Source organism: Bos javanicus, chromosome 22 (assembly GCF_032452875.1).
Source record: "Bos javanicus breed banteng chromosome 22, ARS-OSU_banteng_1.0, whole genome shotgun sequence".
Lineage (NCBI taxonomy): Eukaryota > Metazoa > Chordata > Mammalia > Artiodactyla > Bovidae > Bos > Bos javanicus.
In genome coordinates this window covers 28,866,981-28,890,568 of record NC_083889.1, presented here as the reverse complement: position 1 = coordinate 28,890,568, position 23,588 = coordinate 28,866,981, and the positions used below count along the sequence as shown (strand labels likewise).

Sequence of the window (23,588 nt, the reverse complement as noted above, 5' to 3'; positions counted from 1 at the left end):
TTGCAAATATTACAAATTTTCATAAGCTTATAATAAATAGTATTTTAATTCCACCACCACCACCAAGAGGTCTCTCTCTTACATACACACACACATCATTTTTTAGTATGTGCATTCATGTTTCCTTCCAAGACGCAATCTATTTCATTTAGCTATGCTAATATTTATAGACCCTAAGTCAAAACTATTGCAAAAGATAAAAGGAACTTTCACAGAGAACAGAAAATTACTTTTCCTGTACTTTACTTTCTCAGTTTTAACTAGAAAAATAACTGCTACATTCAAAGTAAACTCTTTGAAGACACTTATTCAGAAACGATGCTGTCTTACAGCTTCCCAGGTGGCAGCAGTGGTAAAGAATCCACCTGCAAATGCAGGAAACAGAAGAAACGTTGGTTTGATCCCTGGGTCGGGAACATCCCCTGGAGGAGGGCATGGCAACCCACTCCAGTATTCTTGCCTGGAGAATCCCATGGACAGAGGAGTCTGGGGGGCTACAGTCCATGGGGTCACAAAGAATTGGACACAACGGAAGCAACTTAGCATAGCACACACAGCACAAATACTATCTTATATTCAAAGTTGGAAGTTGGAAAAGAATGACATAAAGTATAACTTATGGTGGGAAATTCATTGATATTTCAGGTAATTAGAACCCCAAGACACTGGTCGTTTTGATACACTGGATTTTCTAGCTCATGGTTTTAATACTTTAAAGACTTTAATAGACTTTAAAGACTTTCAACTGAGATACTGAAATCTTTTTAAAATTAGAAAGATCACAGATAACTTACTGAGTTCTTTGGATGTGGCAAGCCCTGCACTAACTGCTTTTCATTCATTATTTCCTTGAATACCCACACCACTTCATTAGGCAACGGGTGCTATCAATACTCCCCTTTTACACGAGTGGAAACTGAGGGCTGGAAAAGTTGTGTACCTGGGTTAAGGTCAAAGAACCAGTGAGAAGTGGGGCCAGGATTTGGACCCCTTTAAGTCTCAGTCTGAAATCCAAGCTATTAACCAATATAAACTTTCCATTTTTATGAGTGAGGAAATAAAGCACATATTGGACAAAACTGAACAGCAATTACCTTGAAGGAGTAATTCTCAGTGCCAGCTCCTCTCGGGATCAGGCTGTTGCCCAGGACTCTGGCCTGAACAGTTAGGTGCCCCCCACAGAGACAGCGACACAGGATGCTAACAGACTCGACTGGAGAGGGAACGGCTTCTGCTTTGGGACGAGTTATTGGAGGTGTCCTTGTAGGAAAGACAGAAACTTGTCCCCCAGGCAGTGAGATATGCTAACCTGTGCTCAAGAGAGACACACAGAAGTCCCGAGCATTCACACAGTTACTGAGGCGAAAGAAGAGGACAGAACACCCAGGGTGAAGTGGCCACCTGAGAGGAAAAGGTGTTGAAAGCTGGAGCACCAAGGACGTTTTAATCAAGGGTAGAAGAAGGGCAACCCACTCCAGTGCTCTTGCCTGGAGAATCCCAGGGACGGGGGAGACTGGTGGGCTGCCGTCTCTGGGGTCACACAGAGTCGGACACGACTGAAGTGACGCAGCAGCAGCAGCAACAGCAGCAGCAGAAGGGCCCATCTGAAAAGATGCTGTTTTTTTCCCCAGGAGGAAAAATAATAGGGGGAAAATCCTCTTGTAAAACAGTATCTCTGCCACCTTCATGCACACCCCTCAAAAAATTCAAAAATGTTTTGAGTAAAATCTCACTAGTACAGTCCCTCATCTAAACAGTGATGGTTCATTCCTTGTGATGCCCAACATCTAAGGTCGACTGATGCTCTACGTTTCAGAATAAATTATTTTCAAGTTTTAAAATGCCATGAGTTCAATGGGCATTCACTGAGTGCCCTCTTTGTGGCGTAAGAGAGAAGACCAGTAAGACTCTTGCCCTGTCCTTCAGGGCACCACAATTCAATGGGAACAATAGAAAAAAAACCCCACAGAATGTTACAAAATAATGCAGTAAAAACAAGATGAGCTATAACACATGAGCACTTCCTATGTCAAGCTGGAAGCAAGGGTGCCAGGGGGTGACAGTTGAGCCCAGCCTTACAGGATAAGTCAAAGTTATTCAGGGAAAGCAGGAAAAGGGGAAAAATCAGCTGGCAAAGGGAAATCAGAAGTAAAAAAATGTGTGAGAAGCAGTGTGGTACAGGTGGGGAGATGCAAACATTCATTACTGTCATCATATGAAATGTGGGCAGGGGGTGGCAAAATAGACGCCACAGAGGCAGGTAGCATCCAGATAACAGAAAACTTTCTATACATGCTAAGGAGTTAGGAATTTATGCTTTAGGCAAAGGAGAGCCCAGATCAGATCAGATCAGATCAGTCGCTCAGTAGTGTCCTACTCTTCGCGACCCCATGAATCACAGCACGCCAGGCCTCCCTGTACATCACCAACTCCCAGAGTTCACTCAGACTCACATCCATCAAGTCAGTGATGCCATCCAGCCATCTCATCTTCTGTCGTCCCCTTCTCCTCTTGCCCCCAATCCCTCCCAGCATCAGAGTCTTTTCCAATGAGTCAACTCTTTGCATGAGGTGGCCAAAGTACTAGAGTTTCAGCTTTAGCATCATTCCTTCCAAAGAAATCCCAGGGCTGATCTCCTTTAGAATGGACTGGTTGGATCTCCCTGCAGTCCAAGGGACTCTCAAGAGTCTTCTCCAACACCACAGTTCAAAAGCATCAATTCTTTGGCGCTCAGCCTTCTTCACAGTCCAACTCTCACATCCATAAGGAGAGCCCAGTAAGGCCTTAAGCAGATTTTCACTCTCAGTAGACACTGCACTGATGGTTTTATGGTTGATGGATCTGCAGAAGAGCAGGGCTGGAATGAGAAACGCCAGCTGGGCAGTTAGGGGACAGCTGCAACAAGCCAGACACAGATGAGGGCCAGGAAGAGATGGAGTGAAGCAAAGCAGAAAGAGATAAGTGGTACAATTTCAGGATTGACTGGAAATGTGGAATAAAGAACAAAGTCCAAGGTGAATCCCAGGTTTTCAACCTGGGTGACTGGGATGAAATAAAGGGCATCCTATCAAGCAGAAAATTCAGGAAGATTTTACAGGTAAAATGATGCATTCGATTTTAAACATGTGGAAATAGAGGAGTCAGTGAGATGCCCAGTCGCTCTCTAAACCCTTCACCTGGCTTTTCTTCATAGCACTTATCACAATAGAAATACTTTTCATTTCCCCACTGGAGTGTAAGCCCCTTGAGGCCAGCTACCATGTATTCACCATTCTCTGCCTGCTGTCTGCAACACCGCCTGACATGGAAGTCATTCAAACAAATATTGGTAGAACAAGTAAGTATATACATGAAAGAATGAATAAGTGACATTTTATTCCAGTGTTTTTTCCGAAGGTTGCTATTTTGCATAAAGAACCACACTGGGAAGGAGGTAAACCTTTCTTTTCAAGCTTCTAATTACTACTTGTCATTTTGCTGCTACTGCTAAGTCGCTTCAGTCGTGTCCGACTCTGTGCGACCCCATAGACGGCAGCCCACCAGGCTCCCCGTCCCTGGGATTCTCCAGGCAAGAACACTGGAGTGGGTTGCCATTTCCTTCTCCAAAGCATGAAAGTGAAAAGTGACAGTGAAGTCACTCAGTCGTGTCCAACTCTTCGAGACCCTATGGACTGCAGCCTACAAGGCTCCTCCGTCCATGGGATTTTCCAGGCAAGAATACTGGAGTCGGGTGCCATTGCCTTCTCCGTGTCATTGTGAGATCTCCTCAATAAATCCAGGAGCTTGATCATTCTATCATCTTCTTTACCAAATGTATAATGCTGAACATTACAATTTTACAAGACTCCTCAGATTAAGAGGTATAAACTATCATATATAAAATAAATAAGCTATAAGGACATATTGTACAGTACAGGGGATAGTCAATATTTTATAATAACTTTCAGTTCAGTTCAGTCGCTCAGTCGTGTCCGACTCTTTTCAACCCCATGAATTGCAGCACACCAGGCCTCCCTGTCCATCACCCTCTCCTGGAGTTCACTCAGACTCACGTCCATCAAGTCAGTGATGCCATCCAGCCATCTCATCCTCTGTCGTCCCCTTCTCCTCCTGCCCCCAATTCCTCCCAGCATCAGTCTTTTCCAATGAGTCAACTCTTTGCATGAGGTGGCCAAGGTACTGGAGTTTCAGCTTTAGCATCTTTCCTTCCAAAGAAATCCCAGGGCTGATTTCCTTCAGAATGGATTGGTTGGATCTCCTTGCAGTCCAAGGGACTCTCAAGAGTCTTCTCCAACACCACAGTTCAAAAGCATCAATTCTTCGGCTCTCAGCTTTCTTCACAGTCCAAATTTCACATCCATACATGACCACAGGAAAAACCATAGCCTGGACTAGACGGACCTTTGTTGGCAAAGTAATGTCTCTGCTTTTGAATATGCTATCTAGGTTATATAATAACTTTATATATACAGTGTATATATATACATATATATATATAATAACTTTATATATATAGGTTATATAATAACTTTAAACGAAGTATAATCTATAAAAATTGTGAATCACTATGTTGTATACTTGAAACTAATATAATATTGTAAATCAACTACACCTCAATTTTTAAAAATAAATAAATAAACAAAAGGTCTTCTCTCAGTCCCAAAAAAGGCACTTCAAATGCTTTATAATCATTGTTGTCCCTTTTCTTATCTCGTTATTTTGAATGTTAACTAAATTCTTTTATTTTCTTTAATAAGAGAATAAGTGAGACTTTATGAACTGGTTAAAGTAAAATATATGCCAACAATTAAAAAAAAAAAACTTGCCTGGGAAGGAAAAAAAAACAAAAACCAGGCTCAGCTAGAGAAATATGGAAATTATAATAAGCAAAAAAGGAAGGACTATTAACGAATGTTTCAAAATTCCTTCAACATACTTTACTGTGAAAATAATACCAAAATAAATTTAAAATGGCAAGAAATGGATAATCAAAAAGTATAATGGATCAACTTTACATGCTCAGCATTCTGCTGGGATGCAAAACTTATGGGGGAAAATATCACACACTGGTACCCAGATTTTACAAGAAAGGATTTTTAAAACAATAATAACCTGAAGTCATTTACATGTGCCTTGGGAATGTATAAATTTTTGTATATAGTCAATTTACCTCACGGTGTTCTGCCTTACGGTAAAATTTAAATTAGTTTTCCTTAAGCTACTGAAATGGAGAAGGCAATGGCACCCCACTCCAGTACTCTTGCCTGAAAAGTCCCATGGACAGAGGAGCCTGGTGGGCTGCAGTCCATGGGGTCACTAAGAGTCGGACACGACTGAACGGCTTCACTTTCACTTTTCACGTTCATGCATTGGAGAAGGAAATGGCAACCCACTCCAGTGTTCTTGCCTGGATAATTCCAGGTACGGGGGAGCCTGGTGGGCTGCCGTCTATGGGGTCGCACAGAGTCGGACATGACTGAAGCGACTTAGCAGCACCAATAGCAGCAGCAAGCTACTGAAAAACCTGACAACATGAAGAGACATCATGACTTGTGAGGGCAAGTCAAACAACTTGAAAACACCATGTATTATGCTAATGTAAAATCTACTATGTATTACACATGCATATCACATTATATACATATAAATTTTAATACAATACATGCAGTGTATTGTCTTCATAGTAGGTAAGAATTTAAAATAAACCTTTTCTTCCACTGTATTAACCATTAAGAATGACAAAATAAGCAGTGATTTTTAACTGAAAATTTAAAAGAATTTTACTTGCACTTCATTTAATTCAACACATTTGGGCGAGTCAGTCAGCTAATATAAATAAAGAGTAAAACAAAAATGACAAATAACTGGTCTTATTCCTACCAGCTCCCGTTATAGCTCAGTCGAAGAGTCTGCCTGCAATGCAAGAGATGTTGGTTTGATTCCTGGGTCAGGAAGATCCTCTGGAGAAGGAAATGGCAACCCACTCCAGTATTCTTGCCTGGAGAATCTCATGGACAGAGGAGCCTGGCCAGCTATAGTCCAAGGAGTCACAAAGAGTCGGACACGACTTAGTGACTATACCACCACCACCATTCCTACCAGAAAAGTCACAAAGAATCTTTACCTCCTGACTCTCAGCCTCCAACTTGCCTGAAGCTGAATTTAAACCGCTCATGTAAAAAGAACCCTTCCTGGAGTAATACAAAAAACATTTCATGCATACTATTAAAGAAAATGTGCTTCTGGATAAAGACACAGAAGATAGAGAAAAATAAGGGCTGCTTCTAATATCACACTGCTAACTATAAATTCCAATTTCTTAACTCTCTCAGGCCATATCACTATTCTTCAAGTTTTAGAAGAGAAGAGATAGGCAGTTCTGCTAATTAAGCTCCCTCCCACTCAAAATTTCTGTCTTGTAAAGCTCAATCTGTTCATGCTTGCCCAGGAAATTTGCTGACAATGAAATTTCCAATTTAAATATTCAGCATGATTTTAAACGGGTTTCTTCAAATTATTCTTCAGTGGACATTTAAAATCACAATTGGAGAGATAAAGGTAATTAGAAATGGCAATGTAAATGGAGTTGAATCTCTCAGATGTCCTCCAAAATATAACCCACCCTACTCTTACACAGCTTCCCTGAGGATGTTGAAGGGTTCCACCATTCATTGTCACATATCACTCAACCCATTTGCACATCACAAGATATATTTCTGCCATTCCAATTAGTCTCCCACTGAGTCACAGGAGATAGAATGTTAATCACAAGAGCAACAGCAGTTAAACTGAAATAGTGTACATGAAAAGGAAATACAAAATGATAAATGGAAAGACTCTTTTCAAGTCCCAGATGAGTCACTTAGCAGTGGTGTGACCTTGGGTGAGTCCCTTAACCCCCTCTTCCTCACTGCTGTGAAAACTGAAATAATCACACAAGAGAACTCGATAAGCTGAGAGCACTGTACAAGGGAATAGCTGCATACGTAACAGTTTAGAAACTGCCGGCCCAGAGTATGGGGAGAATATTACCTGAGGTCTATATCAAAACACTGCTGCTGCTGCTGCTACCTGAGGTCTATATCAAAACACTGCTGCTGCTGCTGCTAAGTCGCTTCAGTCATATCCAACTCTGTGCGACCCCATAGACGGCAGCCCACCAGGCTCCCCGTCCCAGGGATTCTCCAGGCAAGAACACTGGAGTGGGTTGCCATTTCCTTCTCCAATGCAGGTAAGTGAAAAGTGAAAGTGAAGTCGCTCAGTCATGTCCGACTCTTCACAACCCCATGGACTGCAGCCTACCAGGCTCCTCCGTCCATGGGATTTTCCAGGCAAGAGTACTGGAGTGGGTTGCCATTGCCTTCTCCAACACTACTGACATCCTAAGAAAGCTATCAAATACTCACAGACGCCTGGGGACAATCACTTCCTTGCAAGAAGTGCTGCTATTCGTGATCAATGAGACACATCACAATCTTTCCAAGGCAAGTGATTATTTACCTACCCCTTAGTTTTGTTCCTTCAACAAATATAAGCCGGACAGAGACACATGATAACTCAAGATACAACTGATGCAGATGGGAAATAAAGCAAAACTTAAAATTAGACTGTATTTATATCCTATCCCAATAAACAGTTATTTATTCATTTGAAATGGATCCTTGATTACAGGTGCTAGTGGATAAAAGTGTTGGGAAAACCCACCCCTAGATCAGCCAAGAAATGCAGTACATGTAGATTCAAATTCTTAAAGAAACTGAAATGTGTTTTTATTCATATATACCATTAATCACAACAGAGTCTTCTCAAAAGAATGGTATGTATTCTCAGGAATGCAGTGTTCTATTTTAAAGCCTGGAGAACAAAAAACTCAAAGAAGTACCTTAAAAGATTTCTGTGGTGTGCTAAAATGAGGTAATGAAAAGTAGCACCTTACAAAGATCACCGAGGTATAACAGCTATAGGTTAATTTAAATGTCAATTAAGATTGTGAGCTATCACTCATTTCTGGAGTCCAAAAAGCACATGTCCAACATGGTCAAGAATGCACTCAAAATTTTTTTAAATACTCAATTTCAAGTAAATTATTTAAACCTTAAAAAATAAAACTCAATACTTACAGATAATGATCAGGATCAAACTTGGCCAGCTCAGCAGCCAGGCGTTTCTGCCTTCGTTCAGCAGCAGAGGTGAAATCTGGATCCTTAATATCGATAACATCACTCAATTCATCCTAAGAACACCCAGGAAAGAAAGAATAATTGCTGTCTCCTATTTGAGCCATGAGATATCTAATTTTGTACAAAATGCCCAAACACAAGAAGAATCTAATAGATCGATAAGTCATTATACCCCCTGTGACATTTAAATTCAAATCCAGCAAATGTTTGTTAAACATCTACTATTTGCCAGGCCCTGTTAGAAGCTTTCACATCAATTATTTCATTTAATCCTTACAACAAACAAACTGATTAACATGGATTAAAGCTATAAAAGTTTAACATGAAAACCAGAACAGAATAAACCTCTCCAAGCAAACAGGAACATCTAATTCTCCATTTATTCCCCCATTTACTCCCAGAGATTTAAAAATTATAAAAGGGCAAGTTAAAATAAATTTCTAGACCCAAGATGGAGCTGCTGCTGCCAGGGGTGCCATGTCAGCAAACCAAAACTTAGATAATTTTCATGTCCCTGTAAATACTCCCCTTGAAGAGAAATGCAGTCTTTTTAGTCAATCCCCCAAGACCAAGCCAACTTTGGGATCTGTCCTTATTTCCTTGCCCCTTTTCATCCCTAACAAGAATTTTTAAGGACAATTTTAATAGACATAATTTCCACTTGAAAATTTAAAAATCTAATCCAAAGTAATATTCAACATTACCACATTTCCTAAGTCCAACTCTACAAAAAACACCTGTATTAGTAAAACCACCTACAATCCATACAGTCTTTTTTCTTTTGACTAGAATTATGAAGGGAAGAAAACTTGTACAATACAAAATATTTCTAAAGCTCTTTTTTCTTTCTTCAATCTCCCCATTCCCACCACCAACTGCAAGCGATAAGTAAGCAAACTGGAAGCAGCTTGAAGACTATTAGTTGAAAAGAAATCAAGGGAAATAACTTGGTAGAGGGTTGAAGGCAAACTGTTAAAACAGACTTGTAAATAGAATGACTGGTTGGTGACTGATGCCCAGGCTTAAAGTCAACAGCTGTGGCACAGCAAAATCACTACAATGAAACCAGCTATATGGAATCTTCCAGGGAGAGACTAAGATATAGAACTCTCCACACCATCAGAATTCCTGCAATAAAAAAAAAAAAAACCCTCAAAAAAAGCCTCTCAGCCCTACCACAATCCATTGAGCTAAAGTAACATCAGCTATGGTTTTTCCAGTAGTCATGTACAGATGTGAGAGCTGGACCATAAAGAAGGCTGAGCACCTGGCCACCTGATGTGAAGAGTCAACTCATTGGAAAAACCCCTGAAGCTGGGCAAGACTGAAGGCAAAAGAAGAAAAGGGTGGCAGAGGATGAGATGGTTAGATAGTATCACTGACTCAACAGATGTGAAATCTGAGCACACTCCAGAAGACAGTAAAGGACGAGGAAGTCTGGCCTGCTGCAGTCCATGGCGTCACAGAGTTGTACACAACCCGGCGACTGAACAACGAAACATCACCAACATTTAATGTAAGCACATCCTAGTGAAATGAAGGGGCCCAGGGGCTCTTTCATTTTTGGAAGTCACATCCAGAATATCTGAATACTTCAGAGCACAAACATTCTGGGGAAAAAACAGATCCCCAAACTTGGAAAAATCTACATTCCAAGAGTTCTTTTACAATTTACTTTCAGGAGGCTCAGAATGAATTTTCCTAAAGATACATGATTATAAATCATAGTTAGATTCTCTGGGCAGCCCACAAATTTACTCAATTCAAAATAAACTGGAAATAGAGCACTCGCAATACAGAGTTTACAAGTGTGCAGCAAGGCTTCCAGGGGAAAACATTTTTAGAGTTCTGGTTTAATTTGTCAGACATATCTCTTCCCTGAGCAGGACAACCTGGACTCTTTCTCTCTCCTCTGCTTCCTCACCTGCCTGACATCACCTCCTCAACCACAGAGACAGGAGGGGCAGCGAGGCAGGCCTTGGGCAGCATGGTGGGGGGCGGGGAGTGTGAAACGGAACAAACTAAAAAGTGAAGTTAGCTTGGAGCAGTGAAATCTAAGGCATCTGTCAAACAAGAGAAAGGAAGTGAAGAGGATGAGAAATGACACGCTACAACAGGGTGAAAATGATTCTTGTTTTTCTTTTGTTGTGAAAGTACTGCTAAGGTCAGCACTGGGAGAGCCATTTAAAGATGGGCAGCGCCAAGAAAAGGTCATGTGGGATCTAAACAAGGCTAATGTGAGTTTCAGCAGAGTGAAGGCAGAGACTCTCCAGAGAGAAAATGAAGAAATGTGTGCCCATCAGGCCAGTAGGTCTCTGGAAACAACAGCTTCAGGTCCCCAGTGTAGCTGAGAGAAGGAAAGGGCCGGCAGGCCAGCATCCTGCGGCTGCTGGCAGCAGTGGTCCCGGGAGCCTGCTGGGTGGGAGTCCAGAGACTCTAGGATTGTTGCTGCTGGCAGCCACTGATGCCAGAAGCCTGGTTAGAAGCCCTGACTTGGAACTGCCAGGGCAGTTTTCCAAAGGCACCCTGTGGCTGGCAGAAATTTCAGAAAGGAAAGAGTGTGGGTGAGCATGCACACATGTGTATGGGGGCAGGGTGGTGACAGAGAATTTGTTTCAGCAAAAATAATTTTATTTCCTTCTCAGTATTAGCATAAAATACAGAAGTCATAAGCAAACCCTGTGTAAATGGCTGGTGGGAAATAAACATGAAAGACTATACACTGTCCCCCAATAAAGGGTTAAATAATTCAATTCAGAGAAGATAACTGGGTACTGGAATTATGGATGATGTTTTACTTTCTTTCTTATATTGTATCTTTATAATGAATATATATTGCTTTTATCATCAGAGAAAAATGAAGCTGTATTTCATTTAATGGAGGGTAGGTGGGAAGAGACTGTAAAAATGTTAATAAAATATGAGTCAACAAAACTTTATGGATATTGTCTCATCCAAAGGCAGAACCAGAGGAACTGTAAATGGTGGTTTCTTAAACACATCATTTAAAATAGAAAATATGTTCTCAAAGTTCTTATTTATGCAATAATGGTCTCAGTTTCCTCTAGCTCGTTTACTAGTAGAAAAAGGTCTTGTGGATGACGTGGGGTGGAGATAAACTAAGAGTTTGGTACTGACATATACACACTACCACATGTAAAATACAGATAATCAACAAGGACCTACTATATAGCATAGGGAATTATAGTCAACATTTCCTAATAACCTATAAGGGGAAAGTATCTGAAATATACACATATATACACACATATATGTATGTATGCACGTATAATTGAATCACTTTGCTGTACACCTGAAACTAACACAATATCATAAATCAACTATACTGCAATTTAAAAAATTTAAAAATAATAAAATTTCTAAAAATAAAAAGAATTTTTTTTTACAATCCATAAAAAAAGGTCTTACACGCTAATCTTACATGATTGTTCAGTTTTTAATCACATGACATGAATGTCACAAACAGAACAGTTATAAATGCAATTGAACTCTGCAAGTAATACCAGTTATGAAAGATTTCTGTGGCACGATCACATAAAACACATGTACCTTAATACCCCGAAGACAGCATCCTTTAATTATTGGCATCTTGATTCACACATGATTTTCAAAAGTTCTGACATTTCCAAACTGTCATGAAGGACACCACAAACCTCACATTTAATCCATATAAGAAAACACAATATTCTATAAAGACTACATATTGGTTCATCCAGTGGTAGAATATGCATATACAATAGCAATGAGGCCACAACAGAATGGTGATGTGGAGCCCAGCCCAGTGCCTCTCAGGGACACACATACCAGCTGCTAGCTGTCACTGGAGGTCCAGATACTGTCCACTAGCTGTCACTGAGGTCCACGGTCTACCCAAGTTCCCCAGGGAGGGCTGAGCTTCAGGATTCACTCTTAAAAGAGTGTAGAAAAGTAATGGTGCACATACAATCCATGTGTTACTTAATCCCCTCTAAGAAGTCTGGGGCAGCACACCCTATTTAAATTCATTGCTATTTCTACTGCAAAATCTTTGAATATGTACACTAAGTGGGATTTTTTTTTTTAATTATTGAAAAACTCACATATCAGCTCTGATCAGGTCATGTCATCAAACTCAATATAAAAAACTTCTAGTTTCAGAACTTTTTGTGATCCCTACATTGTACATGTGGGGTTATATACCTACACTGTTAACAGTATTGCTATTTACATTATCCTTTAGAATTTTCTCAAATGCATTTTGTTTTTCCATCTGTTGAAGACAACAGGCATTCAAATTGTTTATAATAACAAGGTTCAGAGGGATGCAGTCAGGAAGAGCTACAGGAGGGCTCCAAAAATGTGAGGATGATTCGCTTATGTTTTTTTAAGCTGGGAGACAGGAATCTAGAGATTCAGGGCATTAGACAAGACATTCAAAGATAAAAAGAATATTGATTAATAACTTTTCTCTTAACCTAAACTACTAACTTAGTGAACATTTTCAACACATACAAGAATTTCTGACCTCCCAAGGACTTGGCCTGGGCTCACATCATGGCAGTCCTGCATCTTCTCAGCAACGTGGCAGAAACCCCTTGAGAGGATCTTCCCTCCACAGCGGCAGTAATGAAGAAACCAAGTTCCTTGGCATCAACAAGCACTTTCAGACTGAACGTACAATCTGTCCTTAGCCTGCAGGAGTCTTCTCTCGTTCATTTATAGCTTTAGACAGGTAATCTCCAAAAGATTAACCACAGACTACTCTCTGCCAAACAACTGAGGTCCATTTACTGTAGTTTCTGCTGTAGAAAAAAACTGATTCTATTCTTACTACCTGAGAGATAACCAGGAAATTCGGTTAGGGAGAGAGAATATGGAGAAACCATAACTCGGCAGAAAAACATACAAGGCATTTGAATGAAGTATCTCATCAGTATTATTTGCTCTTAAGTAAATTCCAATTTTGTTTCTTTTAAGAAGTTTTGAGAGCATTTTAAATTTCTTAAGGGCAGAAGTCTTTCTAGCATGCTAATCTTTTTTTTCTCAAGAGTTTTCAAATGTAGCATCTCTGTAAATTTTCTAAACAGCCTTATAAAGTAGGTGAGCAAATTTATCGCTGTTTTACAAAGAGGAGACAAAATTTATTTGTGGTCAAATAACTGGCCTGAATTCCAAATTTAAACAGAGGTACAAGTAGGACCAAAACACAGATCCTTACCTTTCCTTAGCAGACTCAAATATGTCTTACTATAATAAACCACATACCAAGCAGGTTTAACATCCTCTACCCAGAAGGAATGAAGTCAAAAAACTGTTCATCACATGTTTCTTTCATTTGAAAAAAATTAAGGGGACTCCCTAGCAGTCCAGTGGTTAGGGCTCTGCAATTTTACTGCCAAGGGCTGGGGCTCTATTCCAGTCAGAGGAAACAGAAAAGAAAAAAAAAAGAAATGAGCTATCAAGTCATGAAAAGACATGAAGGAAACTTAAACACATATTACTAAAAAAGAAGCCAATCTGAAAAGGCTACATGTTTACATGTTGCATGGTTCCAATTATGTGACATTCTATTTAAAACAAAAGTTAAACTAGACCAAAAAGTTCAATAAGTAAATAAATTAAAAAATTTTAAAGACATCAACTATATTGCCTTCTATAATACAACTAAAGTAGAAAATAACCCAAAATCTCCATTTTATTCATGAAATAGAATTTCCCACATTGTCTGAGGAAGAGAGTGATGTCATTCCTTTTTTAGCCTAACTGACCAAAGAGCAGATTTTAACAAAAGATTCCATTCAAACCCCACAAAGAGTAAATACAGAAAAGTGCCTACAGTACACTAAACACTAAACAATTTGATCAAAAAATGGAAACCCCTTCTCATCAGGAATATTCTGCTTCATTTACATATAAAACAGAAGAGACATCATGCCACAAATAAAGAATTTTCATTTTTTAGAAGTATAAAACATAAAGCTTTTCAGGAAGTATGAGGAGAGAGGGGTTCTGTTCTGTATTTTGGAAACTTCATGTCTAAAATAACAACTGAAGTGGAGAAAAAAGAAAGTACCAGGACATCTTTCATGTGTAAGCACAATGAGACCGGGCTACACAGACAGTGACACAGAAGGGAGTGACTGTGTAACGATCACGTGCGAGCAGTCGTGGTTTGCGCTCTAAATACAACATCTCCTACTATCTTCATAAGAAAACCTCCAGGTATGAGCAGAACTGAAATTAAACTATGCAAATGGTCAAACCCTTGGTATATACCAAGGTCTTTTAGAAAATCATACCTGCAACCGCTGAAACACTCCTGAGCGCAAGTTTCCAAACCCGTAGCGGCAGTTTGGGTTCAAGGCACTTTCTGGTACCTCTTCATAGGGGGACTGTTCAATTTCCCAATCAAACTCATCATCGTCATCTTCCACTCCTCCCTCAGAAACCTCAGAAGCACCTAAATATGTAAAGTACTAGTTCATTAAAGCACTAGATTTCCTTGGGGAAGAAAAAGTATAGGGAAAAAGCGTCTGCCCATGTACCCCAGAAGAATACTCCTGCTATTCTCTTTTTTTTTTTTGAAATATGTTAATGTATCATACTAGGTCCATTCCGGGTGTACTACGTAATAATTTGATACTGGCAAACATTACAAAATGACCACCATCTGTCCCCATATAAAGTAATTACAATACTATTGACCTGATTCCCTATGCTGTATATTACATCCCCGTGGTTTCCTTATAAAACTGGAAGTTTGTATGTCTTAATCCCATTCACCTATTTTGCCCAGCCCTTACCTCACTATTCTTATTAGACAAAAAAAAAAAAAAAAGGAACCAAGCCCAAGTTCCATCAATGGTAGGATATATAAACAATAACATGATAAAAACAAACGGACCTCAGCTATACATGGATAAATCTCACAAAAATGTTAAGTGAAAGAAGCTAGACAACAAAGATCATTTACTGTAATGGATTATATATGCTACTGCTGCTGCTGCTAAGTCATTTCAGTCATGTCCGACTCTGTGCGACCCCATAGACGGCAGCCCACCAGGCTCCCCGTCCCTGGGATTCTCCAGGCAAGAACACTGGAGTGGGTTGCCATTGCCTTCTCCAACACAGGAAAGTGAAAGTGAAGTCGCTCAGTCGTGTCCGACTCCTAGCGACCCCATGGACTGCAGCCTACCAGGCTCCTCTGTCCATGGGATTTTCCAGGCAAGAGTACTGGAGTGGGGTGCCATTGCCTTCTCCGAATGGATTATATATATATTGATCCAAATCAAAAACAGGCAACACTGAAGGTGGTGGTTACCTTGGAGAGTCAGGAGTGAGAAATAACCAGGGTAAGATTCCAGGACATGGGAGATGTTCTACTTCTTTGACCTGGGTGGTGTTTGCTTTCTGCTTACACTGAATTGTAGGCTTCTGGTTTTAGCTCAAGAGGCCAATATTTTGCCAAACACATAGATGCTGCCTCAACTGGTCCCAAAAAATGACCGACCTACTGGTTTAACAGAGTTCTTTATGTCTTAAATTAAATGTCAACAAATGAACTATTTTCATATGGTGTGACATGATCTCCTCATCTTGTCATCTGAAGTATTTTCTCCTATTTCCTATGTGCTATATCCCTTTTCCCCGAGAAACACACAGCATTCCAAATATTCACTTACCTGCATTTCCTCCCAACTGCAATAAACATACCTATCTCTTCCACAAGTGGTTTTGCAGTCCTGGATTTTCTTGGTGCCAGCAGAGCAGTTAACATGTTCAGCCCTTCAAAATGTTGGCCAGGAGTTTCTTTGGGCAACCGAATGGTAAAAATTCCTTAAAGATAAATGGGTTCTATGTTTAGCTAAATTAAAATACTCAAACACTTCACAAACATACCTAAGAAACAGACATCTCAGAATTATCATTTTATTTCATGCTCCAAAATTATGCCCTTATTACATAGTTAGTAAATAAAAATCAAGATAGGAAAAGGTTCAAATGAGGTTTTTCAGAACCACTGATTCAGCTGTCCTCTCTATGAGAAATTAATCTGTTAAGCTGCAAATGCTTAAATCTTACCCAATATCACATTCACCTACTGATAACATTAAAAGTTCAGGTCAAAAACACAATGGCCTGAGAAGGCAATAGCTTAGATTCAACTGTAGCTACTCATAAGATTTATTTCTAGCGTGGGGGAGTGGGGGAGGCGGTGAAATCAAGATATCTAGTCCAATGAAGAACAACAAACTGTGGAAAATTCTTAAAGAGATAGGAATACCAGACCACCTGACCTGCCTCTTGAGAAATCTATATGCAGGTCAGGAAGCAACAGACTGGTTCCAAATAGGGAAAGAAGTATCTCAAGGCTGTATACTGTCACTCTGCTTATTTAACTTATATGTAGAGCACATCATCAGAAATGCTGGGCTGGAAGAAGCACAAGCTGGAATCAAGATTGCCAGGAGAAATATCAATAACCTCAGATATGTAGATGACACCACCCTTATGGCAGAAAGCGAAGAAGAACTAAAGAGCCTCTTGATGAAAGTGAAAGAGGAGAGTGAAAAAGTTGGCTTAAAGCTCAACATTCAGAAAACGAAGATCATGGCATCTGGTCCCATCACTTCATGGGAAATAGATAGGGAAACAGTGAAAACAGTGACAGACTTTATTTTTTTGGGCTCCAAAATCACTGCAGATGGTGACTGAAGCCATGAAATTAAAAGGCGCTTACTCCTTGGAAGAAAAGTTATGACCAACCTAGACAGCATATTAAAAAGCAGAGACATTACTTTGCTGACAAAGGTCCATCTAGTCAAAGCTATGGTTTTTCCAGTAGTCATGTACGGATGTGAGAGTTGGACTATAAAGAAAGCTGAGTACTGAAGTACTGATGCTTTTGAACTGTGGTGTTGGAGAAGACTCTTGAGAGTCCCTTGGACTGCAAGGAGATCCAACCAGTCCATCCTAAAGGAAATCGGTCTTGAATATTCATTGGAAGGACTGATGCTGAAGCTGAAACTCCAATACTTTGGCCACTCGATGCGAAGAAATGACTCATTTGAAAAGACCCTGATGCTGGGAAAGATTGAAGGTGGGAGGAGAAGGGGACAGAGGATGAGATGGTTGGATGGCATCACTGACTCAACGGACATGGGTTTGAGTAAACTCCGGGAGTTGGTGATGGACAGGGAGGCCTGGTGTGCTGCAGTCCATGGGGTCACAAAGAGTCGGACATGACAGAGCAACTGAACTGAACTGAATCCAATGAAGAATAGCAGCCATTTCAAATATACCCAAAATCTTAAATAAGGCAATGATGGCTTGATAAAGTTCTTTGATATCTCAAGAGATATATCCCTAAAGCCTGTCTAATACAAGCCCAAATTCCATCTATGTACTTCTTTTTTTCCCTTGACAGGGTTTATCACCTTCATCTAGGTTCCTCTATGAATAGATTACATTATTCACTACTCTTACATTTTAAAACGGACGTGAGTCTGAGTGAACTCTGGGAGTTGGTGATGGACAGGGAGGCCTGGCGTGCTGTGATTCATGGGGTCGCAAAGAGTCGGACACGACTGAGCGACTGAACTGAACTGAACTACCTCTTTCAGTGCACTTAGCCATATTCTAATATATCAAACACAACTAAATCCAAATATTTCCACATATTTAACCTTCCTAAACCCCCATTTACTTTCAAGATTTAATAACTGTGCTTCAGTATGCACCTTATCTGCAATTAAAAGTGGATTTACTACCTAGAAAGGCAGTTTCATTGTACTTCATCACATCAGTTATACTGTGTTATGGGTTAGAACTTTGTCATTTAACTCTTTCATTCCATCTTTCCTCCATTACCCTAGCTCATTGAGGTCAATATTCACTGAATAAATCACACAACAGTACACAAGGTATTCTTATTCCAGATTCACTGTTAAAGGAAAACCCAGTGACTTCTACAGAAGGAAAATAAATGGTTTCAAGATAAGCTGAAATGAAGGGCTTATCAATGAAGAGAAGAAAATTCAATCAGTCTTTAAAAGTCCAATATGGACAGTTTCTCTCACCTACACGTAATTATATTTTAAGATTGAAAATAGTAATGGAAAAAAAGAATATATATATATCTGAATCACTTTGCTGTATACCTGAAACTAACAACACTGTAAATCAATTATGCTTAAACAAAAAATAAATTTTTAAAATTCTAAAAAAAACTGTCTTAGAAACATTTGACTCACAGCTTACAAAAATCATCCACTTCTTTTCTAATCAGTCACTTCCCACAATCTAACTTTAATTTTTAAACACTTACTAAATGTAGGGAGAAGTAGGAAATAAAACTTTCAGAAAACAGAGCCAGAGTATTTAACTAATTAAACTTCAAAGAACAATGTGAAGTATAATTTAAAGGACTGGGGAAACTGTAACTGTTAAGAAATCCATGAATAACAGGCACTGGACATTAAGAAACAATAAAGAGGGACAGGGACAGACTGCACTCGCCATTCACCTAAAGGTCACCATAACATGAGATTATTACGGAGCTACACCAACATGAAGAATTCAAAGAAAAAAAGCTAACAGAAAATTCTAAGGGCAATACCTTTATCTGCATCATAGGATCCCTGCTCATTTCCATTTTCTACAATTCTTCCAGGAAGGGTTAACCTGCAGATGTAACAAAAGGTCTCATGAAGTCCTTAAATTACAAAGCATCATGAAGCATGATAGTAAGCATCAAGCACTGAAATCTAGCAACCATTTAAAAAGATATTCCTCAGCATTTAAATTTTATAAACTAAATAACTTATATTTCTTCCCTAGCTAAGAAAAGAGGAATCAGAGATGACTCATTTTTCTGTTTGAATAGGCACTAGTCACTGATAAAACACTTAAAAAAGAAAAGCCACAATAAATACTAGCTATCACTACTCTTATAGTACTTTCCCTTCCTAATATGAGTTATTTATATACCTGATGACTGACACAGGATGGGCTCAATAAAAGTATACTAATTGGCTTCCAAAAAGAAAAGAAACAAAAAAAAAGAGAAAGAATAAAGAACCAACAAAACCAATTGTTTATATTGGGTAAATCACTACTTTTTAAAAAAGAAGGCAGAAAGCAAAAGTGTTTTTTTTGTAAATCTCATTATTACTGTATAGGGATTTCCCCCTCTTTCCTGCTAAAGGACATGAACTGATTTCCCTGTTCCCAGTTTTACTCTGGGTCAATCAATGCTCTAACTGAGGCCCCAAAAGAATTTTTCTAAAACAGAAATCTATCACTTCTCTACAATGAAAGCTTCCATGACTGCTTGATATTGGGTAGACAATTTAAATTCACCCATACTATATATAAAGCCAGATCCATTCCACTCCAAACTTAAAAATATGAACCTACTTTCCTCCCACACCCCCCTCCTTCTTGTTCCCTATTCTAACACCATCATCATGATCATCATCATCCATCTTAGCAGACCCCAAAAGGTACAGGGCTTTACCCCTACTTACCTTTGATCGTAATGTTTCCTGAAGCTATAACACATTTTTGAAACAAAAATCCCTTCTAAACCTAGCATAAAAATTCAGGTATGAATAAATTTGTTATACAATGGATACAAATATGAACTTTACCTTCAGAGTCTAAATTAAGTCCATTTGTGGACTTAATTCCAAGTTGTGCCATTTACTAGCTCTGTAACTTTCTTTGTACCACAAGTTAATTAACTTCAAAGTTCATATTCATCATTTATAAAATGTGAAAAATAATAGAATCTATCTGAGGGTTACTGTGAGAAAGAAAGGATACTACAAAAAGCTTAGTGGCTAGTACAATAGGCAAGCGTTCGGAAAATGTAAACTATTATTATCATCTCCCTTCTAAACTCTTTGTAAGTACAGAGTTAAATTCTTAATGCATGATGGCAAAACAGTATTTGCTAACAGATCTGCCTTCCCTGCTATACACTCAGTTTCTCAAGGAGAGAGGTGAGGTTTTATTCATCTCTGGTATACTGTAGCAAACTGCATTTCCAAAGATGACCTATCTCACATCATTCCTCCCAATAATGCAATCTATGTCCCCTCCCCTTAAAACTGAGTGGGCTTCTAGAATTGGTTTACCTGAAACAAAGCATTATAGCAGAAGTGACACTGTGATTTCTGAGGTTAGGTTATAAAAGATGATATGGATTCTGCCTTGCTCCTGGAAATATTTACTCAAAAATTTCAGCTGTCATGGTAGGGATGCAACTCCCTGCAGGAATCACAAGTGAGACCACACAGGGAGGTCCTGAGACCACATGAAAAGAGATTCTCTCCTTCACCTACCCTGTAAGTCCCCAGCTGCTTTAGCCCTTCCTGTCCCAGGTCCAGCCACGCATGACTAAAGACCTTAAGCCAGAACAGTTCAGCCAAGCTCTTACCAAACTCCTAAGGCATAAAAATCAACAGAGGGAGTTAAAGGATTGTTATTTTACACAGGTTTGATTGGTTATTGGCAGCAGATAATTGCAACAATATGCTCCCTTAATAAATAATAATACCTACCATTTATTGAATATGTAATTATCAGGCACAGTAATAAGGATTATACATACATTATCTCAAACCTCACATCAGCTCTTTAAATCACTAATATTAGTCCCACTTAACAGACTAGAAAACTTACTGAGACTGAATAACTTGCCAAAAGTCACAGAACTATAAGTGTGCTGACACCCATATGTACCCAACACCCAAGCCTCTGCTACTCAAGGAATGGATAAATTTGTATAAAAAGTACTGTATAAACTCCTTCACATTACTTAATTTTATCATCCTATCTCATTTAAGATCTTTTCTCTGAGCCCTTATCTGCAACATGAGTATATAACAAAACCTACTTTGTAAGACTGTCCTAAAATCAAGTGAGTCACATAAAGCACTAACTAGGAGTAAAATGTCAATAAATGTTTGCTAACATCATCATCTTCTTCCCATTCTTCATGTTTTGGCTTTAATATCACCTCTTCAAACAGGCTTTCCCTGGTCACTTTGTATAAATCCAGACACTCTTTTATACAACATATTCAAGTAGGTAAATTAAGTTAAGGCCAAAGGAATACCTGAGCAGAACAGGTTCAGGCCAAGTACTTAATAGCTTAACTCAAGAAGAATGTCTGCACTGGAAATGTACTTGGGCAGGAAGGGTAGGCTGGAACTACACTTGAATGAGAAAGATGAGGGGATTGGAGTTTCACTCGGTAGAAAGGAGAAAAGAAAGTACTGACAATGTTGAGAAAGAATAATATGGCAGTGTCTTCTAAAATGTTTTCTAAATAATGATGCCCATCTCTGAGGATTCTTAACCACTGGACCACCAGGGAAGTCAAAAACTAAGATCATGGCATCTGGTCCCACCACTTCATGGGAAATAGATGGGGAAACAGCAGACTTTATTTTTGGGGTCTCCAAAATCACTGCAGATGGTGACTGCAGCCATGAAATTAAAAGACGCTTACTCCTTGGAAGGAAAGTTATGACCAACCTAGATAGCATATTCAAAAGCAGAGACATTACTTTGCCAACAAAGGTCCGTCTAGTCAAGGCTATGGTTTTTCCTGTGGTCATGTATGGATGTGAGAGTTGGACTGTGAAGAAAGCTGAGAGCCGAAGAATTGATGCTTTTGAACTGTGGTGTTGGAGAAGACTCTTGAGAGTCCCTTGAACTGCAAGATCCAACCAGTCCATCCTAAAGGAGATCAGTCCTGGGTGTTCATTGGAAGGACTGATGATAAAGTTGAAACTCCAATACTTTGGCCACCTCATGCCAAGAGTTGCCTCATTGGAAAAAACTCTGATGCTGGGAGGGATTGGGGGCAGGAGGAGAAGGGGACGACAGAGGATGAGATGGCTGGATGGCATCACCGACTCGATGGACATAAGTTTGAGTGAACTCCGGGCGTTGGTGATGGACAGAGGCCTAGCGTGCTGCGATTCAATGGGATCGCAAAGAGTCGGACACGACTGAGCGACTGAACTGAACTGAACTGATCTCCAAGAATCGCTATCCAGATCAAATGAGATAATGCACACAAGCACTTAATCCTTCACTTAAACGCACTGCTTGCCCCACCACACGAGGGGGAGAAGAGGTCAGCTGTTACCACTGATGTTACGGTTCTGCAGGGAGAAAAATGCAAACAAACAAGAGCTGAAGGTCCCTCCCTGAGGCTTGCGGGATGACAACGACAATGAAGGGGTAAAATTAGAGAAGAACCAAACAACGAAGAGGTGAAGGAGACTATGGCATGAGCCGGACCAAGAAAGGCGAAAATTTCAGGGAAGAGAAAGCGTCAGCCAGGAGGTCGGCGAACAGGACGTGGACTGAAAAAGTCAAACCGACAGGTTAGTAGGGAAGGCAGCGTGAGCTGTCTCAGGACAAGGAGGACTAACGCAGAGCGAAAAGGAAACAGGAAAAGGGACAAGAACTAGGGCGACAGGACAAAAACAGGAAAGGCGATTATGGTCCCAAACTCTGCGTTCTAAAGTGGCTCCGGAATCTCTTCCAGGCGGGGATGTAAGAAGATATAAGAAACAATAAGCTTCTGCAGCATTCAGAGCGCAAGCCCAAAAGAGTTCGCTTCCTCGGCACCTGCTGCTGGTACATCGGAAAAAGGCAGTCGCGATGCCGAGAAGTCCTCCCTCGATAAGCAGTTATCTAATGAATGAATAAATGAATCCCCAAAACATGCTCTTCCCAGAGCCAAACACCCGGAACTCGCCTGAGAAAGTACGGCTTGGCGTAGAATTTGAAATCGACTCCCTCGAAATAGACATCGAACTCAGAGACTCGGGCGTAAGGCACGCGGATGGCAACAGTCAGGAAGTCGGGGTCCTGGCTAAGATCGAACGCCGGAGTCAGCATCACCACGCCGAACTCGGGCGCCCAAGTCGACCACTCTCGCAGCCGCCACGGGCCTGCCACTGAAACTCTCCAAGAAGTACCCACGCGCTGGTACCCGCTGTTAGACACGGTGCTTCCGGCTCTAGGCGGAAGTGCGCGTGCGTGCAAGAGGAAATCCCGCCTCGCGCCGGTTTCCATGAAGACGGGACGCTGTGCGCTTGGAGCTAGAGAAGGGACCGGAGGAGTGAGGCTTTGTGCGCAGAAATTGAACCCAGGGCATAACTTGCAAGAACCCGGGCAAGAATCCACCTCAGAGCCAGTAAGCTTCTTTGAGGGTTATGAGTCGGACACGACTGAAGCGACTTAGCAGCAGCAGCAGCAGAGATGATTTTAACAGCATTGGCTTTGCAGGCAGTGAAACCTGCGTTTAAATTCTTTCTTTCCAATACCCAGAATTACGACTTTGACAAAGTTACAGAACCTCTCTATGCTTCAGAAATCTCT

General features: G+C 40.2%; 1 protein-coding gene across 2 annotated transcripts in view; it reads right to left on the bottom strand.

Moving 5' to 3' along the window:
* SHQ1 (SHQ1, H/ACA ribonucleoprotein assembly factor) overlaps window positions 1–23,249 on the bottom strand; it is a 101,078-nt gene extending 77,829 nt beyond the window's left edge. The window contains exons 1-5 of one of the 2 annotated variants that reach the window (XM_061396397.1): window positions 22,963–23,249; window positions 18,799–18,863; window positions 15,894–16,016; window positions 14,480–14,640; window positions 8,121–8,233 (exon numbers count right to left, since the gene is read on the bottom strand). In XM_061396397.1, coding sequence (XP_061252381.1) covers window positions 8,121–8,233; window positions 14,480–14,640; window positions 15,894–16,016; window positions 18,799–18,863; window positions 22,963–23,105 — 605 coding nt within the window. In that variant the 5' untranslated portion in view covers window positions 23,106–23,249. The remainder of the gene's footprint in view (window positions 1–8,120; window positions 8,234–14,479; window positions 14,641–15,893; window positions 16,017–18,798; window positions 18,864–22,962) is intronic. The other variant, XM_061396398.1, reaches the window with a different exon arrangement.
* Between the last annotated feature and the right edge of the window lie 339 nt (window positions 23,250–23,588).